At 41.4% G+C, this 21,608-nt stretch overlaps 1 protein-coding gene across 2 annotated transcripts in view; it reads left to right on the top strand.

Annotated features, from left to right (window-relative positions):
* ddhd1a (DDHD domain containing 1a) overlaps positions 1–17,024 on the top strand; it is a 44,705-nt gene extending 27,681 nt beyond the window's left edge. For both annotated transcript variants that reach the window (XM_029687886.2, XM_029687887.2), the window contains 9 exons: positions 6,212–6,321; positions 6,841–6,947; positions 9,801–10,063; positions 10,252–10,327; positions 10,459–10,608; positions 10,912–10,976; positions 11,073–11,245; positions 11,786–11,995; positions 12,347–17,024. In XM_029687886.2, coding sequence (XP_029543746.1) covers positions 6,212–6,321; positions 6,841–6,947; positions 9,801–10,063; positions 10,252–10,327; positions 10,459–10,608; positions 10,912–10,976; positions 11,073–11,245; positions 11,786–11,995; positions 12,347–12,528 — 1,336 coding nt within the window. In that variant the 3' untranslated portion in view covers positions 12,529–17,024. The remainder of the gene's footprint in view (positions 1–6,211; positions 6,322–6,840; positions 6,948–9,800; positions 10,064–10,251; positions 10,328–10,458; positions 10,609–10,911; positions 10,977–11,072; positions 11,246–11,785; positions 11,996–12,346) is intronic.
* Positions 17,025–21,608: the final 4,584 nt, after the last annotated feature.

The raw sequence follows: 21,608 nt of genomic DNA, 5'->3' as shown, positions 1-21,608 counted from the left end.
TACACTACATCATAAATCAACTTTGAAGTTATTAACTTGAACACATGGTTACAATATACCCTATTACAGAATAAAAGAAAACAGAGGAACTATCAATTCATATAATTTATTTGCATAGATTAAACATGCTATAAAATCAATTAACCTGTCTAAGGCAGGGGTTCCGATAGCGGAAATTGCAGGGCGCCAAATACAAATCATCAGAAATCTCATAAATCAAATTTCTCAAACACACAAGTATTAGGCACCATTTTAAAGTTAAGATTCTCGTTAATCCAGACACAGTTTCTGAATTCAAAAATGCTTTACAGCAAAAGCTCCAAAAACGATTGTCACCACCAACTCACAGAAAAACCCAGCCATTTTTCCAGTCAAAGAGAGGAGTCACAAAAAGCACAAATAGAGATAAAATGAATCACTAACCTTTTGATGATCTTCATCAGATGACACTCATAGGACTTCATGTTACACAATACATGTATGTTTTGTTCGGTAAAGTTCATATTTATATCCAAAAGTTTTATTTTACATTGGCGTGTTATGTTCAGTAGTTCCAAAACATGCAGTGATATTGCAGAGCCACATGAATTCACAGAAATACTCATTATAAATGTTGATGTAAATTCAAGTGTTATGCATTGAACTTTAGATTCAGCGGTTGCATTAAGGAGAAGTGTGTCAGATTTCAAACATTTTTTACAGAAAAAGAATAATCTGAGAACGGCGCTCAGTCATAAATAGCATTATAAATATTCACTTACCTTTGATCTTCATCAGAATGCACTCCCAGGAATTGCAGTTCCACAATAAATGTTTGTTTTGTTTGATAATGTCCATAATTTATGTCCATTTATGTCCAAATAGCTTCGTTTGTTAGAGCGTTGGTAAACAAATCCAAAAGCGCGTCCAGTCGGACAAAAGTTCAAAAAGTTATATTACAGGTCGAAGAAACTTGTCAAACTAAGTATAGAATCAATCTTTAGGATGTTTTTATCATAAATGTTCAATAATGTTCCAACCGGAGAATTCCATTGTCTGTAGAAAAGCAATGGAACGAGAGATACCTCATGTGAAATGCGCATGACTGAGAACAGACCCCTTAGTCAAACAGCTCCCATCCGGCCCCCCTTCACAGGAGAAGCCTAAAACAATGTTCTAAAGATGGTTGACATCTAGTGGAAGCCTTAGGAAGTGCAAAGTAACCCATATCCCACTGTGAATTCGATAGGGGCGGAGTTCAAAAACTACAAACCTCACATTTCAGGTTTTTGCCTGCCATGTGAGTTCTGTTATACTAGAACATCATTCAATCAGTTTTAGAAACTTCAGAGTGTTTTCTATCCAATACTAATAATCATATGCATATATTAGCATCTGGGACTGAGTAGGAGGCAGTTCACTCTGGGCACGTTTCAGGTAGCTTTCCACAAGCGTCCCACAGTAAGTTGGGTGAATTTTGGCCCATTCCTCCTGACAGAGATGGTGTAACAGAGTCAGGTTTGTAGGCCTCCTTGCTTGCACACGCTTTTTACATTCTGCCCACACATTTTCTATAGGGTGGAGGTCAGAGCTTTGTGATGGCCACTCTACCTCTTTGGGCTGCAATCCCGTTAACGGGATGATATGACAACAGCCAGTGAAAGTGCAGGGTGCCAAATTCAAAACAACAGAAATCTCATAATTAAAATTCCTCAAACATACATGTATCTTATACCGTTTTAAAGGTAGTCTTGTTGTTAATCCCACCACAGTGTCCGATTTCAAATAAGCTTTACGGCGAAAGACCTATGTTAGGTCACCACCAAACCACGATAAAAACAGCCATTTTCCCAGCCAAAGAGAGGAGTCACAAAAAGCACAAATGGAGATAAAATGAATTACTAACCATCTTCATCAGATGACACTCATAGGACTTCATGTTACACAATACATTTATGTTTTGTTTGATAAAGTTCATATTTATATAAAAAAATCTGAGTTTACATTGGCGTGTTACATTCACTATTTCCAAAAACATCCAGTGATTTTGCATAGCCACATCGATTCAACAGAAATACTCATCATAAATGTAGATCATAATACAAGTTATACACATGGAATTATAGATATACCTGTCCTTACTGCAACCACTGTCAGATAAAAAATATATATATATATATATATTTGCGGAAAAAGCAAACCATGCAATCTGAGACGGGGCTCAGAACAATCAAGTCAAATTAGCCGCCATGTTGTAGTCAACATAAACCATAAATTACATGCTAAATATTCCCTTACCTTTGATCTTCATCAGAATGCACTCCCAGGAATCCCAGGTCCACAATAAATGCTTGATTTGTTCGATAATGTCCGTTATTTATGTCCAATTAGCTACTTTTGTTAGCGTGTTTGGTATACCTATCCAAATGCTGGTGCTGGTCGACCATTTTTTCGGACAAAATCTTCAAAAAGTTATATTACAGGTTGAAGAAACATTTCAAACTAAGTACAGAATCGGTCATTAGGATGTTTTTTATCATAAATCCTCAAAGTTCCAACCGGAGAATTCCTTTGTGTCTTGAGGAGGAACGGAAAGCAGGAAGATATCATGCGGTATGCGCGTGACCTGGAACTGTCTCTCTGCCAGTAGTCTGACTCATTCCCCTCTCATTCAGTCCCACAACACAGTTGAAGCCTCATTCAAATTTATATAGACTGTTGACATCTAGTGGAAGCCCTAGGAAGTGAATCTTCATTCATATCCCAAGGGGATTTCAATAGGGAATGGGTTGAACATATACCAACCTCAGATTTCTCACTTCCTGTTTGGATTTGTTCTCAGGTTTTTGCCTGCCATATGAGTTCTGTTATACTCACAGACATCATTCAAACAGTTTCAGAAACGTCAGAGTTTTCTATCCAATACTAATAATAATATGCATATATTAGCAACTGAGACTGAGGAGCAGGCCGTTGACTCTGGGCACCTCTGGGCACCTTTCATCCAAGCTACTCAGTAGTGCCCCTGCAGCCATAAGAAGATAAGCCATTTTGCCACAACTTTGGAAGTATGCTTGGGGTCATTGTCCATTTGGAAGACCAATTTACGACCAAGCTTTATCTTCCTGACTGTCTTGAGATGTTGCTTCAATATATCCACAGAATCCACATTCTTTCCTCATGATGCCATCTATTTTGTGAAGTGCACCAGTCCCTTCTGCAGCAAAGCACCCCCACAACTTGATGCTGCCACCCCCATCCTTCACGGTTGGGATGGTGTTATTCTTCGGCTTGCAAGCGTTCCCCTTTTTCCTCCAAACATAACAATGGTCATTATGGCCAAACAGTTCTATTTTTGCTTCATCAGACCAGAGGACATTTCTCCAAAAAGTATGATCTTTGTCCCCATGTGCAGTTGCAAACTGTAGTCTGGCTTTTTATGGTGGTTTTGGAGCAGTGGCTTCTTTCCTTGCTGAGCGGCCTTTCAGGTTATGTCGATTTATAGGACTCATTTTTACTGTGGATGTAGATACTTTTGTTCCTCTGTCCTCCAGCATCTTCACAAGGTCCTTTGATGTTGTTCTGGGATTGACATGCACATTATGCACCAAAGTATGTTGCGTCTCCTTCCTGAGCGGTTTGATGGCTGCGTGGTCCCATGGTGTTTATACTTGTGCACTATTGTTTGTACAGATGAACGTGGTACCTTCAGGCATTTGAAAATTGCTCCCAAGGATGAACCAGACTTGTGGAGGTCTACAATTGTTTTTCTGAGGTCTTGGCTGATTTCTTTAGATTTTCCCATGACGTCAAGCAAAGAGGCACTGTGTTTGAAGGTAGGCCTTGAAATACATCCACAGGTGCACCTTCAATTGACTCAAATGATGTCAATTAGCCTATCAGAAGCTTCTAAAGCCATGACATAATTTTCTGGAATTGTCCAAGCTGTTGAAAGGCACAGTCAACTTAGTGTATGTAAACTTCTGACCCACTGGAATTGTGATACAGTGAAATAATCTGTCTATAAACAATTGTTGGAAAAATTATTTGTGTCATGCACAAAGTCGATGTCCTAACCAACTTGCCAAAATTATAGTCTGTTAACAAGACATTTGTGGAGTGGTTGAAAAACGAGTTTTAATGACTCCAACCTAAGTGTATGTAAACTTCCGACTTCAACTGTAAATAATGGATTTATTGTGAAGGTGTAGGATATATTACATGGATTTATTAGACTGTTTGAAATGTAGACATTCCAAAGGTCTGCATCATTGGCTTGTAGGCTATGTGTGGAAGCTAGGCGATGCTAAATGTGGTGCTAATGGTCAATTACCGTGAGACCGACAATTATTTGCTTGACAATCACCGCCTGACTATTTCGTGACCTCCACGGCCCTACGTACGATATACCTGTTTCTTTGAGTCTTTTATCCAATGTAAGAAAAGAAAGACAGCATCCAGGTGGTGGGGTGGGTCTCATTTGTCTTCTCCTCCTCCATGTCTATCTTCTCTTTCTCTCTCGCTCTCTACCAACTCCTCTCTCTTTCCACCTCTCCAACTTCCCTATCTCTATCTTTTGTGTTCTCCTTCATTTGCTTTCTGCTTTCTCAAAAGGCTAACCTTTTGGAAATTACACTTTCAATAGGAGATCATCTGATCTCCTCCCAGTAATCAAGTAAATTATCTCTTTAGTGCAGACTGATAATGACAGGGCACGAGACACACTGACACACTTTTTGGAATTAGACTCTGCTTGTACAAGACAACAGTTAATCATTCATTTCTGACATGAAATACCTGGTAATTATTTTTTTGAATGGAGTGCACACTCTTATAAATGTATTTTGAGTCATTTAAGTGATGCTGCATTTTGGTTGACATTTTCAAACAATATAAATGGATGATGCTGGAGTTTATGTATTTTCTTATGGTTTCATAAATATTAATCTGTACTTACAGTCCTGTTGGTACCCAGACAAAGGACAGACCTACCTATAGCTCTTATTTATATATATATATATATATATATATATATATATATATAGCGCCTAGAAGGTTCTGGAATAACACAACTGCTCAATGCCGGCCCTTTACAGTAACACAGAGGGTGCTGTCCCTCTCTCTGCCAGGGGCTTAGGGACGCTTAGCAGGTAGCAAAAGTAGACCAAGTCAGGCCAGCCCCGACTGTAAGCCTCATTCCCTACACTGCTAGGATCAGGCTATTGGCTTTCTCTCAAGCCTCAAGAGGAAAGATCAGCCATGTCTAGCCAGCTGTCTTTTTCTCTCCCCCTCTCTCTCTTCCTTTTTCTCTCTCCCTGGAGGCTTGGCTGTGTCTCACTCTCGAGCAACACTCAAAAGCTTTCAATCGACATCACCCTTCCTTTCTATCTCTCTCTCAGCCAATTCTCTCTTCCCCCATCTCTCCTTCCATACTTATCCTCTCCATTTAGGAATAATGGCTGCTTGTTCTGAGGGCATTAAGGACAGCCACTCTGTACGATCCTCTTCATGTGTCAGAAGGGGTTTGTGTTAAGACCATTAAAGCCAGTACTACGAACCCGTTCACCAGTTAGCCACTCAAGATAAATTCTGCTTGCCAATGATATGTGACCTAGCCTCTAAACATAAAAGCCCACTATACAAGTGCATAAAAGCCCACCAGACAGACTTCATGATAGACTGCATTAGCGCCAGGTTGCGTCACAGACCAGTTCACCTTTAGGCTGAAGTCACTCCCCGGTCGCCCCTGCAATGTCAACAGCAGCCACACTAATTTTGTTTGTGTAGCTAACGTAGTACGCTAACGTAGCCTGCTAGCAGCCATTGTGAGTGAATGGACTGTGTCAGTGAGTGGTAAAATGGACGCACGTCAGTCCTCTCAAACATACATAGTCATAAGTGAAAGGGAGAGCAAACACAATGCACAAAGGATTCCCTGGTTGACTTGGAGTGTATATGGACCATATTGTAAAGCCATTCACCCAGCAGTAATGATGTACCGGTAACAGCCTGCTGCCGAGGATGTTTGCTCACAATAAAATGTGTTGATGTTGGTATGTTTGTTAGTGTATTTTTTTCAACATTTCACAGAGCATAAGGAAAAACGTAGATGAAATGCGATCTATAGAATGATACCTTTTTAAGATTGAACAGCAAGAGACAATCCTTGTGCACATGGCAACTAAGGTGTGTGTGTGTGTGTGTGTGTGTGTGTGTGTGTGTGTGTATCCAGGCTAAGGGAGGCAGTAAGGAAGATGGAGGAGAAGCACTTTTCGGAGCACACAGAGGAGCACGTGGAGTTTCTGCCTGTAGAGTGGCGCTCCAAACTGGCACTGGATGGGGGTAAGGTTAATGCTTGTGTGTGTATTGTGTGTCTGTTCTGAGTTGTGTATTTCTGTATGTGTGGTCTTGTTCTATCCTCGTGTGGTCCTAAAGTTCCCACAAGGATAGTATAACAAGGAAAATTCTCCCTTGTGGGGACATTTCTAACATCCCCATGAGGACGAGGCTATTTTAAGTTTAGGGGTTTGGGTTACGGGTTAGGTTTAGGGTTAGGAAAAATGTTGATTTTCAATCTTAGGTCCCCACGCTGATGGAACATACACAATTGTTTTTCTATGTCCTATCCTCTGCCTGTCCTGTCTCATACTCCCTATAATTTCCTAATATGTCTGTGATGCACATAGTAAAGTTATAGAATAGATATAGATACTAACTGTTTTAGCCAAGTTAATAGGTGATTTATTGATCTGAATATAATAGATTAATACAAATAGAGGGGCTGAACAAAGGTTTTCCCCTAAAAAAATACTTAAATATATCTAGATGGTATTGATGGTTGAATTGTGTGTTTTCCTGCAGATACAGTGGACTCCATCACCCCAGACAAGGTGCGAGGACTGAGAGACCTGCTCAACAGCAGTGCCATGGACATCATGTACTACACCAGCCCCTTGTACAGGGACGAGGTGAGACTGAAACACACATACACACACACACACACAGTGGGTTTAATCCCTCATCTCACTTGACGAGCAGCCCAGTGACGCAAACCTACCAGATGAGCTAAATGCCTTTTATGCTCGCTTCGAGGCAAGCAACACTGAAACATGCATGAGAGCACCAGCTGTTCCAGACGACTGTGTGATCACGCTCTCCATAGCCGATGTGAGCAAGACTTTTAAACAGGTCAACATTGACAAAGCCGCGGGGCCAGACTGATTACCTGGACGTGTACTCAAAACATTCGCGGAACAACTTGCAAGTATCTTCAATTACATTTTCAACGTTCAGTCTGCATGGTCAATACAGCGCATGCAAAAATGTTGATGACAACAATGCTGTTTTCACTTTGCTTCTTAATGTAAACCCACCAGCGTTCTATAATGACACTATTAGCTTGTGTTTCTTCCATCTGCGAAAAGCTAGTTTGTCTTTTCTTATCAAGTTGTTCCTAAATCTTGTAAGCCGCTGATTGTTAGCCGCTAATGCTAAGCGCTAGCTAGCTGGCTAGCTAATAAATGTACTGAGTAAGACTAAGTGTAATTAGAAATACAGCCTGATAATACCAGTGATGGTGTAGACCTAAATCAGTATGTTGTTTGTGCAACAGTGTCTTCTAAATTCGAGGTAAACGCAAAGCAGATGTATGTTAGCTTCATGAAGTAGCTAAGAGGAAACATTCAATGTTGTCAAAGATTATAGGGTCCCCTAGGAAACACCTATCAACACATTAGTTCCTGTCACAATAACTCCTCCCTGGCATTTTCATTCGTTGTCATGTCAAACACTATTAAAAGTGCTCACTATTAGATTCCAACTATAATTAGAATACACGTTATTTTTCCCTGATTCCAACCATTAACCCAAGTGTTTTGCTCTAAATCGCAAAGTCAATCTGCAACTTTTGGTTAAAAATAAGGCTCAGATTACTTGCCCATGTCGTGCAACCCAACGTGGCAGTGTGGAAAGGATCTCAAATGTAGAAATGTATGAAAATGATTTCTTTGGGGGGTTGAAGTTGAATTGAACAGTACAGTATAAAACAATCAGAATGGAGAAAGACCCATTAAAATCACTTAGAATGTATGTGTTGCCACCCTAGGATCACTCACTACTCATAAAGCAAATGTACAACTTTTATTATTAAAAAACTAAATAACCGCCATACCGTCCATTTTTTAAAATGTAAATACTGTGATATAATATTTAGGCCGTATCGCCTAACCTGCCTAAATGATTACCGCCCCGTAGCACTCATGTCGGTACCATGAAGTGCTTTGAAAGGCTGGTCATGGCTCACATCAACACCATCACGCCAGAAACCTTAGACCCACTCCAATTCACATAATTCCGCCTCAACAGATCCACACTCTAATTCCGCCTCAACAGATACACAGATGACGCAATTTCAATCGCGCTCCACACGGCCCTTTCCCACTTGGACAAAGGGAACACCTACGTGTGAATGCTGTTCATTGACTACAGCTCAGCGTTCAACACCATAGTGCCTACAAAGATTATCATTAAGCTAAGGACCATGGGACTAAACACTTCCCTCTGCAACTGGATCCTGGACTTCCTGACAGACCACCCCCAGGTGGTAAGGGTGGGCAAAAACACATCTGCCACACTGATCCTCAACACGGAGGCCCCTCGGGTGCTTGCTTAGTCCCCTCCTGTACTCCCTGTTTACCCACAACTGCGTGGCCAAGCACGACTCTAACACCATTATTAAGTTTGCTGACAACATAAGTGGAAGGCCTGATCACCAAAAAATATGAAACTGCCTATAGGGTGGAGGTCAGAGACCTGGCAGTGTGGTGCCAGGACAACAACCTCTCCCTCATTGTGAGCAAGACAAAGGTGCGGACTATAGGAAAAGGAGGACAGAGCACGCCCCCATTAACATCAACGCGCCTGAAGTGGAGCGGGTCATAAGGTGAATGCACCAATTTGTAAGTCGCTCTGGATAAGAGCGTCTGCTAAATGACTTAAATGTAAATGGGTCGTGAGTTTTCAAGTTCCTTGGTGTCCACATCACCAACGAACTATCATGGTCCGAACACGCCAAGAGAGATGTGAAGGGGGCACGACAACACCTTTTCCCCCCCATGAGACTGAAAAGTTCTACAGCTGTACCATCAAGAGCATCCTGACCAGTTGCATCACCGCCTGGTATGACAACTGCTCGGCATCTGACCATAAGGCGCTACAGAGGGTACTGTGACGGCCCAGTACATCCCAGTACATCCCTGGGGCCAAGCTTCCTGTCATCCAGGACCTATATACTAGGCGGTGTCAGCGGAAGGCCCAAAACATTGTCAAAGACTCCAGCCACCCAAGTCATAGACTGCTCTCTCTGCTAACGCATAGCAAATGGTACCGGAGTGCCAAGTCTAGGACCAAAGGGCTCCTTAACAGCTTCTACCCCCCAAGCCATAAGACTGCTGAACAATTAATCAAATGGCTACCTGGACTATTTACATTGACCCCTCGCCCCTTTTTGTTTTTTTGTTTTTACACTGCTGTTACTCACCGTTTATTATCTATGCAGTCACTTTACAAATTACCACGGCTAACCTGTACCCCCGGACATTGACTCTGTACAGGTAGGTACTCCCTGTATATAGACTCGTTATTCTTATGTAAATGTATTGTTACTTTTTTTATTTGATTTAGAATATTTTGTAAATATTTTCTTAAACTGCATTGTTGGTTAAGGGCTTATAAGTAAGCATTACATGGTAAGGTTGTATTTGGTGCATGTGACAAATAAAATTAGATTTGAATTGACCCTCCCCTTACCTTTTGATTTCCAGATCACCAAGGGCCTGACGTCAGAGCTGAACCGCCTCTACACCCTGTTCTGCTCCAGGAACCCAGAGTTTGAGGAGAAGGGGGGCAAGGTTTCCATCGTGTCTCACTCCCTGGGCTGTGTGATCACCTTTGACATCATGACAGGCTGGGACCCGGTGAAGTTCTGTCTGCAGGAGCATCAGGATCTGGAGGAGGAGCTGGACCTGAGATGGGTCTCCTATGAAGAGAGATGCCTACTGGAGCAGCTTCAGCTCACCAGGAACAGGTAGGCAGGGTGGTGGGTCATGGGAGGAATGGGATGGGTGTCTGTCAGTCCTCTAAACTGTGACAATCTCGACTGTGTCTAGAGACTGCTTGGGGGGTGTGTGTAGGAAGGCGTGTGGTATGAGTGTTTTGTTAATGGTCTGAATACTACAGGAACAGTATTACTCATACTCCCCCTCTCCTCCTCAGGTTACGAGAGCTGGAGGATCAGCTTCAAGGCCTGGAGGCCTCCAAACCGCTAGCACTCCCTGCTCTTAAATTTAAGGTACACTCTGCTAAATGCTCAAAAGCAATCACCCAGGACACAGAACCCAAGGTGTTAATGTAAGAAAGTAACAAGATGACTAGCAAAGATGTGAAGGAAGGATATGGTGTCTGTTTCTTCCTCTTCCCCAGGTGGAGAACTTCTTCTGTATGGGCTCTCCCCTGGCAGTGTTCCTGGCCCTGAGAGGGATTAGACCAGGGAACAGTGGAGAACAGGACCACATTCTGCCTCGCTCCATCTGCCAGAGGCTATTCAACATCTTCCACCCCACGGACCCCGTGGTGAGAGACACACACACACACACACACACCGCGATGCCCTTCACCAGGGCTATTCTATTGGACTTGGAGGGCTGAAACACCAGATAGTTGTTTCTACCGGGTAGTTGATTGCATTATAAATCAGTCCCCGGTTAGAGTGGAAAAAATGTAAAACCAGCCTTGAAGCCCAAATTTGAATAGCCCTGTCCTAACCCTCAGCTCTGAGCCTTGATCATCTTATGGATGATTATACAGAGGGATTTTTCCTGACCAGAGGATAGACTGGGTGCTAGACTGACTGTGATTGGTTTGTCCCTCCTGCAGGCCTACAGACTGGAGCCCCTCATCCTTAAACATTACAGCAACATTGCACCTGCACAGATACACTGGTAAGAGTTCATTAATTTAATTCATTCTCTTGTTACATATGAACTTATGAAACTAGTACTTACTTTATGGACAGTGACATGTTTTTCTTGTCCTAGGTGTAGTGCTATAGACCCCACGCCGTACGATGAGATCCGTCCCACCTTCATTAACCCGCAGAAGGACCCGACGTCGGACACAGAGAGCATCCCCAGCCCCTCCACCTCTCCTGTCCTGGCCAGGAAATACTATGGAGAGTCTATTGCCAGCATGGGCAAGGCCAGCATACTAGGTACATCTGTCAGTCATCTGGTTGATTCTCTGTATAGAACTTTGTTGCATCAAATAACCATGCATGTTGCATGCACATTATAATGACCTTAAACGCTTGAATAGGAGTGCCTTCATTACCTGCACACACAGATTCAAACAAAGCTAGAACAGAAAGAATCAACTTCATTGTAAGATTACCTCACTCAGCAGGTTCCCATAGATTTTACAGCCAGTCATTTGTACAGCAGGTATTCGTAGACAGCACAACATGTCCTGAGCAGACAAAGCAGGTGGTTCCATTTAAATGTGCTTCAGCATGTTCCCAGGCTGTTGTGATGGAGTTGACATCTATTATTGGACTCCCTCTACAATATTTCCATCACAGATCCAACTGACTGATCATTGGAGATGACACTGGTAACACTGCCATCTTGTGGAGAGAGCATGTAAAGACTAGAGCTGTAGTACTGGGTCTACTTCACTCACCTTTGTTGCACCCTGTCTAAAATTAAGCCTTTGCTGTTTTCTCTCCGCCCCCCTCTCTGTCTTGTCTGTCTAGGAGCGGCCAGTATTGGTAACAGTATAGGGAAGGGAATAGGAGGGATCCTGTTCTCTCGGTTCTCTCGGTCTGCGCCCTCCGGAGTGTCCTGTGCCATCGAGGCCGGGACCCCAGAGGGGGAGGAGCCGAAGAGGACCGTCGATAGCCAATCAGATTACGGCCTGTCGTCCACCTTGTCCCAGTCCCCCTCCACACTCATAGACCCCTCAGGTTAGTTGAATTACATTTCAACCCCATAGCTTTGTGTACAATTGTTTTGAGTGGGGGAAAAATGACAGATTCAGGAATAATTGTATTGTGATCCATGTAATAACAAGTGCCCTTTCCCACCCCTTTCAACCCCCCTAAAAGTTATTTGTTTTATTTAAAAAATTGTGGAAAAGGAATACATCATGCTAATTCATATCAATAAGAGTGCTTGACAGTTGCAAGCCACTGTCCATGTTAACTTTTAAGTACCCTTTTCAATGTGTAGCAGTTAGGCCTATGACAGGTAGGCCTATGCAGTATACAGTAGTTAGTCTAAAATGTATTCTCACAGTGAGTCTCTTTGTTCTACAGTGGAAATGGAGCGCCGCATCGACTTTGAACTCCGTGAGGGCCTTGTGGAGAGCCGCTATTGGTCAGCGGTGACCTCTCATACAGCCTATTGGGTCTCACATGATATTGCGCTCTTCCTACTGACGTTCATATACAAGCAGGCCAACGTGCCGCCACCCACAGACAGTCCTGACCCAGAGTAAACGCACAGAGCGACTTCACCATGTCCATACTCACACATAGCATCTTTATCACCCTTTGTTACTCCATTCTCTCTAACTAGTTTTATACTGACACACTTCTACTAACACACAGACCTCCTTTCGTACTGTTTAGGATGGATACACATTCACCCAAGGGTGACACATTGGATTATGCCCCCCTAAGGGGGGCAGCCTGCCTGTCACTGTGATGACCAGTCCCCACGCATGCTCTGTGAAGCATGGGGATAATAGAGTCCTCCATCTATCCTTCCAGCTGCCAACGAGTATGTCAGAGATTTCATTGCACGCTTCCAAAGGTGTCTCCTCTTCCTCTTAAGATCACAGTCTCTGTCTGAAACTGCTGCCCTCTCGGATGTACCAGTCTCGAACTCCCCCCGCCATCTCCACCCCCCCCCCCCCCTCATGTGTAGCAGGCATGGTTCAGCCATAGTTCAGCCCAACCCAAAGCTCTACTCTCCTCCACAGACTCTTTATGGAGCTGTGGGATGCACAAGCCAGCCTGGACCTCTCGGTAACCTCCCTCATCCACACTGGTCTGTATCTTCTTACCCGGAGTTACGTTTCCATCGACAAGAACCTGGGCTTTATACTGGGACCCTCAAATAATGGAAAGACTTATGAAGGAAATGAAATTTGTGTAACTTTGTCTCAAAACGTATGTTACTGTCTGAGCGAACTCAATGCAACTTTCAAAGGGGTCTAAATGTTATTTCTATAATAGAATGTTAATATATTTCACTAAGAAAATAATACTACAGTTAGTTTTTTCTTTATTTGTTTTGGAAATGTAAAAAAAAAGTGGGAGACGAACTCGTTCGCTGTACTTCGAGTTAGTGTTCCTCCTTTTCATTACCATTTGACCATCGAGTGACAGTAGTGAGCATGAGCCTCACACAAAGCTCTGCAAAAAGCCATTTTCATTTTTTTATACAACAAAGTTATTAGATGACGTACAGTTTAAGTCAGAAGTTTACATACACCTTAGCCAAATACATTTAAACTCAGTTTTCGCAATTCCTGACATTTAATCCTAGTAACAATTCCCTGTCTTAGGTGAGTTAGGATCACCACTTTAAGAATGTGTTTGAAGGTAGGCCTTGAAATCCACAGGTACACCTCCAATTGACTGAAATGATGTCAATTAGCCTATCAGAAGCTTCTAAAGCCATGACATAATTTTCTGTAATTTTCCAAGCACAGTCAACTTAGTGTATGTAAACTTCTGACCCACTGGAATTGTGATACAGTGAGTTATAAGTGAAATAATCTGTCTGTAAACAATTGTTGGAAAAATGACTTGTGTCATGCACAAAGTAGATGTCCTAACCGACTTACCAAAACTATAGTTTGTTAACAAGAAATTTGTGGAGTGGTTGAAAACAAGTTTTAATGACTCCAACCTAAGTGTATGTTAACTTCCGACTTCAACTGTGTAACAGCATTACCTTATGTCTTTGGTTTTAGTAACTGAATGGCGCTGTGTGGCAAACTGTTTTCTTTGAGGTACATTTGAAGGTCTCATCTTTGGCTCCAGTGAGTGAGTGGCACTGGCTTGACTTTCACTTGATTTTCAGATGACGTTCATACAATGTCAGCAGGACATTCAAGTGACACAGACATCCGTCCATGTTAAAGTCAAGCTTGGTGAGTGTCATTTTGCCTGTAGCCAGCCTTGACTAGTAACTTACATTATTGTCATTTAAATGTAATTTAGTTTCTCTTTTAGTCACCGAGAAGCAATGTTAGGTCCCTGTATGGAGCTCTGAAATGTACCCTCCATTTTATGTTACAGAGCAACTTTTCATTCTAACCAAAACACAGGTGAAGTCAGTTCTGTTCAGATGGATAGTCTGAAGTCTAATTTGCTCCTAATGTATACAATTCAAGTGTCAGAGAGATCATGTCAATGCTTAATCCAGGCTATATCACAGCCTGGATTAAGTTCCATAGGGCGGCACACAATTGGCCCAGCGTCGTCCGGGTTCGGGCGGTGTAGGCTGTCATTGTAAATAAGAATTTGTTCTGAACTGACTTGCCAAGTTAATTTTGTGGTTGGAAGGAGGAGCTGTCACTCACAGGTTTGAGCCAGTAGAAACTCTCCTAAGAAACCTTAAAGGTTATAAACAGGAAGTGACCTTCAGGCACTAAAATATTTACATTGATTCCCTGATCAATAAAATGGAAAGAGGATGTATATATTTTTTTATCCAATTTATTTTTAATTATCATTTTCAAATATATAGTAGTGTTAACATAGATCCCTTAAAGGTCCAATGCTGCTGTTTTATCAATATCAAATAATTTTGGGGTAAAAATGAAGTACTTGGTTAATTAAAAAGGTCATATAGAAAAAATGACTTCTTAGTAAAGAGCAATTTCTCAACAAGAATTTGTCAAGGGCTGTCTGTGAGAGGTCTTAGTGGGGAGGGGAAACTGAAAACTATCTCTTATTGGCAGAGAAGTTTTGGAACTCTCTTTTTTATTGGACTATTAACTAATTTACTGCCTGGTGATGTCACAGGCAGTCTTTTCAAACGACTCTTACACTAAAAGGGCATTATCATCGTTTTGAAAATGTTCTACCTCATATGTGGAAATGTATATAAAACACAGGGAAATTAATTTTTTGACTGCACTGGGCCTTTAAGGGAACAGGGAATTCAGCAGGTGGCCAAATATTACTGTTATTTTATGCGTGCTTTACTCTTAATGGCTAAGCCAGTATGAACAGAGCATGTTGAAATACAAGGGTGTTTTCCCTCTACGAAAGGGCTTCAGGTTAGTTATTCAGCTTTAGTCACTTTTTCCAAGAACAATATGCAAAGCTAAACAAGCTCAGTACATTTGTTTATGGCTCAGAAAGAGAAACATGATGCCTGAATCACTTTGCATCCCATCTGGTCATTTTAAATGTAAATGCGTCTCTCATCTGGGTTATTGCAGTGTTGCCAACAGATGTTTGAAATCCTAAAGCTGCATTCAAATGGTCTGGCACTGGCTGCTCATTATCTAAAAAAAACACACGGCATGTTTTTAAATAAACCGTTTTTTGCAATAAGATGCGGGATGATGAAATGGTACTAACCTCAAATTAACTTGTGTGTTTGTGTGTGCTGCTCACTGCATGTTGTCATTGTAGCGTTCCCTGTATGTCCTATGCTTTGTTATCCGAATAACAGTCAAATTAATTGTCTAATAATATGTATAGCACACACTCTTGCTAAAGGCTGGGGTCTAGTAAATCCACACAATGGATTTATTTTATTTTTTATTTTGAATGTGCTCATTTGGGATCATTGCAGAAGAGTGGTGTTAGTGGGGCCTATTTTGTTAATCAAATCAAGTGGACTCAGACCAGGCTGCCTTGAAGAGGACCAGAGAACAACTCTTGATGTCATGGGCAGTAAGGGAAAATGACTTGGAGTTGTTCAGAATGAATGTTGATGGTGGATACACATTCTCAATGGCTATAAATGTCACAGGAGCGCTTTAGACCTAGATCTTATTGCTTTTGTGTGTTTCTGTTAAATGTCTGACGGAGGTGAAAGACTCTTTTCTGCCATTTAAATCAAGTTGTTTCCACATTGGGAAGTCATGCAACTAATTCTCTCTTATGAAGGGTTTGAACACTCCCCAACATGTTGTTTAAGTATACTGGTCAAGGACAGTTTAACTGATGTCTCTGCATGCTAAAATGATACCTGCTGGGTAAGGGGTTTAGAATGATGGTTGGAGGGGCTATCATAATTGTGGTTGGTTAAAGTTCCGATACATCAGGCCAGCTATCACAAGGTGAACCTTATTCAAATACAGGCAAGCACCGAATGTCAACTGTGTTCGGAAATATATTGGCTGAAGAAATGAGTTTAAATAGTTTGATGTGCACATTCTGTTTTTTGTTCTGTTTTGATAATGGTCTTGGGACTCTCTTGTCAGGGAGGTTTCACAAACCTCAGGGATATGTCTGTTATATTGTCTGACCATCTCAGCTCTGAACATTTAGTGAAGCCACAGGGAAGTCAAAGTACAGTAGCTAGCTGGTCTATCACAGTCGCCCACAGTTTGAGAGCTTTGGTTCACCTTTGAACCCTAAGGGATCATCTGTCAAACCGGTTGTGTTCAGTAGGGCACACTGTAGAATACAGTATGTTTGGGATGAAATGTAGACGTCAGTGTTCTTATTAGATAAGTTCTGATAGTACCGCCTTGTTTTCCTGTTACAAAACCATTTCCACCTAATGATATGCCCCAGAGCTCTCGCCTTTCAGATTATGTCCACAGAATGAGAAGTACCATCTTGGAATGTCTGCATTGTCTGAGTCTACTGCATGAACTCAACCTTTTTCCGTAAGACTGTTACTTTGACTTTCTGCTGGTAAAGTGACTCCCTAGAGCTGTTCAATAACCCACCATGCCTGTAATCAAACTGCCATCCAAAACATATATTATTTTATTAAAACATTTTTCTTATTTTATTCTGTACTCTCCCATCTGCTTCATTTTAAAGTTGTTCTGTCATGTCCCAATGATGATGATATCTGAGAGGAAGGTCTGTACTGACCTCTGGACTGTCTTGTCTGTCTGAATGAGAAGTGCTAAAATGTGTGGGAGGGGGGTCTGGGACGAGGCTGAGGGAGGAAGATATTGTCAAAATATTAAGCAGGAACGATTCGCTAGTTTCCAGGTTCTGTTGGAGCACTATACTGCTATTTGTTTTCTTTGAACCTTAGATCAAATTCTTTCCTCTGCACTGCACAGACTTCCCAACCACACCACAATAGCTGATTGATAGTTTATGAATAGAGCTTTGTGTGATTGAAGATATTGGGTAACACTTTTTATGTATATAGATTGGTACAGTAGTTGAATCCAAGTGCACTTAAACAATATCTGTAAAGCAGAGTTGGGATTAGTTAAAAGTTAAGTGAATGCAACAAACACTGGACTGCAATACCCATGGCAAAAAAAACTGGCAATACCATTGGTTCTAGGTTTTGCCACAAGATGGCAATCCTCCCCATGAGTTCCTCTAAATCAATGGCTCCCGTTGACCATCTGGTCATCAGAGACCTCTCCCAAGTCCATTTCCTCTCTCCTCTAACAATGAGGCAAGAATTAGCATGAGTCAGTTACTGATCAGCCCTGCGGTGGTCTGTATATCTGAGCTATTACAAAGGATTTATAGAGTGATGTACTTGATCGACCCTTCATTTATTTTGTCCAGTACTAACTCCTAGTTAAATCACATGCAAATACTTTGGCAGTGAATATTAAGACTGTCTGTACACCATGCTATAACGCTGTAATATACTTTCTAGCTAAATGCTTATGTCCATATCTAGGACTGTTTGCCAGGATTGTGTCATTTGAGTACAAAGTTACACATTTCCATTGGTCACTGCCATATCCACTTGATTACAGACACTGTTGTGAACTTCATTAGAGGATACAGTACAAGTTCCACATCATTAATTGACTGTCTGGATTTGATTGAGATTATTTTCGTGACGGGTCGTTCCTGAATTGCTTTGGCATTTGGGCATGGCATTTTTGAAAAATGTAACTTTTTTACTCTATTTGTATTTGGGTATGTCTTCCTGTCTAAATCAACTAATATGACAGCTTAATGACTTTAAATCATGTTTACCATTATGATAGCAGTAGGAGTACTAACACTGATTATGGTAACACCAGTGAGACATTGTCACTACTACATCACTACTGGGACAAGCCAATACGCTTACACTAAGTACTTTAAAAATGCATAAATAGAAAGTTTTATGAAGGTTGTGAGTTGGTTAGAGCTTTGGGCCAGTAACCGAAAGGTTGCTGGTTGCTGGATCGAATCCCCGAGCTGCCAAGGAAAAAATCTGCCGTTCTGCCCCTGAACAAGGCAGTTAACACACTGTTCCCCGGTAGGTTGTCATTGTAAATAAGAATGTTCTTAACTGACTTAAATAAAGGTAAAAAAAAAAAAAATTACGGTTATATCTTTGATACACTTTTTTGTGTATATTCAACTGTTTTAACTTAATCATTTGAAAGGGTTTTTCATGTTTACAAAAGCAAGGAACGTAAATGCCACCACAATTCAAGACTGACACTAGACCAGTGTTGTGTGAAAGTCAGACACTGTACAGAGAAACCTGACGCAGACAGTACAGTTAGTATAAGAGTACTATCCTGCTCTGCAGCACCAGTCCCCACTCCTGGCTCTGCTGCATCTGATTCCAAATGTTTACTCTGCAATTAAACAGAGCCTATAAAAGGCAATGGGTTGGCTGCCAGACTCTGACTAGGGGTTCAGAGCAGCAGGAGAGAGGTTATAAATCGCTTTGATGCAGACCATAGTCTGAGGCCCAAATTCCTTTGCTGGAGCTAGTAAGAGCAGAACACTAGATGAGAGCCAGAAACCCAGATGATTCATGCCTTGCCCCTGACCACTTGGAGCAGGAGTGCATGCTGCTGTGCAGAAGAGCAGATGCAATGGGGGAAAAAAGGATACCAACTCAATCTTTGCCAAACTAGCCATTTGTCTGTCTATGGCTTTGAATTGCACATCAACAAGTAGTTTGGTAAATATGTCATTCTCTAGAGTGGTGGAGTCAGTGTGTGGATAGAAAAACACAAATTCCACACATTGATATGTGATTTATTTTGTTTATAATGACTAATAGCTAGGTATCCATACATACTCAACAGGGTTTTATTTCAATAGGGGGTTGATTCTTCTGCCCTTCAATCGTCCATTACTCGTGCCTGTTAATCTTCTCATTTAGGCTAAAGACTCAAACTGTAGGCCCACGGTGTACAATACACTCATGTTGGTCTTGGAATGATGTATCAGAAATGAAAATACAGGGGCGAGAGTTTCTTTTATTTGATTTAGCTATGCTTCAAGAAAAATAATGAACAGAAAATGTCAGTCTGATAAAAGGAGAGGGTAGAACATAATTTCAGGAAAACAAATACAATGCCTGTTATGATAAACAGTTTACATTTGATTCAAAACCTCTTATGTATATTCCCCATATTTGGGGACCCTATTAGATATTGTTTTTTTATACAATTCATTCTGGTATGAGAACGTTAGCCCCCCCCATCTGCAAAAGCAGGGTGTCTGCGGAAAGCTGAGTATCTTGGCTATTGATCGGTGCCTTCAAATCTTTGTGACTTACTACCATATATGGGCAAACAAATGTATAAGGGCAGGCTGAGCCGATGACCTCTTCAAGATGATTGCTACCTACATTTCGGTTTTCGTTGTGAAGCATAAACTAAATAAACACTGAATACGTTGATACTCACCGAAAGCCGGGACTCCACAGATCATGAGGATATTTTATTTGTCTGCCTGTGACCTACTGTTATTGATCACCAGTCCCCAGAGTAAAAATGTTTATTTTATGCTACGTTATCTACAAACATCTTACAAGGTACAGTAAACGTCGATTTAGTCTGTGTTTGAGCAATAGCTACAGGGGAGGTATCAAATTAATCCTGAGGCTGGTAGGAACAGATCTAGCCTATTACCAATGTAATTGGTGTATGACTTAGTGGCAACATCGAATGTCCACGGAGTGACTATATATCTTTACGCATCAAAAATACGACGTTGCCCTCTTATGCGCTGTAGGCATCCATTCCACGGGAGTGGCTACTTTGGCACCTTGACAGTATTGTAGTCAATGAAATATGCTTTCCAGGGCTATGCAGTTGACCTGGGTGGGACAAAGCAAGGGCTAGAACCTTTTAACATCCAGTGTGCAAAAAAAGTGCAATTACCACATTCGGGACACTTTGGAGAGATTGAAAGGACACTTGAATGTACCCTGAATACCCATAACACCCGTGAGGTTGATATGGTAGAAATTGTGTTTTTATACAGAACAAATAACATTTAGGGATTGCAAATATGTGATAGCACTGGGATTATCTCATTTACAGACATATGCCCCTTTGGAGAGGTTTAGGGACATTTGGAAACGTCCCGTGACCACACTTGACACCACTTACTAAAACAGCTGCCCATTTCTTGTTGTAGGTCTATCATTCTAATTTTTTTTCTGATATTGTTCACGGTGTGGAAGCCATCTGATGTGTTTCCAGCTCTAGTCATCAATAATTCACGTATAGCTTGTCAATAAAAGATGACTTTCAAAATGAAATTATTTATTTTTATTTTGTGTGTGCTTGATCTTGTGTATTCTTGTGTATAACTCCTATCTATCTTCTGATCCTTTCCTCATAGTCTCCCAGATGTCTTCTTTCCAAATGTTTGCATGTCAGAATAATGTAATTACACATGAATAGCCATTACACCTTATTAATTCAAATTAATGAGCAGTAGCTAGGCCTATCCAAATCGTATTTAAGACTGGACACTGGACACTTTGTAACATATTTACAGTGAGAGCGACATAGTGCAACATTGTATTTTAGACCAGTGGGCTCCGTCTCTGGATTTGATAGTTGGATGGGACTTTAGAACGTGTTTTTTAAATGAGTAATTGTGTGCAGTTCTGTTGGCCCCATAGCGGTCACCGGATGTACCACCGCAAGCTCCGTACTATTTCCATAAAAGGCATGCAGCAGCGGATATGCCCTTGTTATTCCCTACCAAACTGTTGACATTTCTTCAAATTAGTTAGTTATGAATGAAAGCATGGAATAAAACGACAGACAATATCATAGTTTTAATTTTTCCAATGTATTTCTAAATAAGAGTTTGTATTTGGGGACATAATTGAAACTCCAACCCTAGTGGCAAGAAAATACCAGCGAGAAAAGGACCCGATTGTAATAAAAATGATTAATTACATTGTGCGTAATTTCTCGCGTCAAATTGTAACATTTCCCTTCCAATGACTGATAAAGAAAGTATAGTAGGAGCAGGGGGGATGACCGGTCGGGTCGTGCTATCCGGATTCTTTGGGGCATCCCTACCCTAACCTTAACTCCTACCCTTACCATTTTATATTTAAACTTCAGTGGCATAGGGACGTTCCAAGGATCCCAGATAGCACTGATCTTGCCGGGAGAGAGTCCCTGCTGCACTA

The sequence above is a fragment of the Oncorhynchus nerka genome, linkage group LG18 (assembly GCF_034236695.1).
Source record: "Oncorhynchus nerka isolate Pitt River linkage group LG18, Oner_Uvic_2.0, whole genome shotgun sequence".
NCBI lineage: Eukaryota > Metazoa > Chordata > Actinopteri > Salmoniformes > Salmonidae > Oncorhynchus > Oncorhynchus nerka.
Note: the sequence above shows the minus strand (reverse complement) of the source record. Positions and strands in the feature narration are given on the sequence as shown.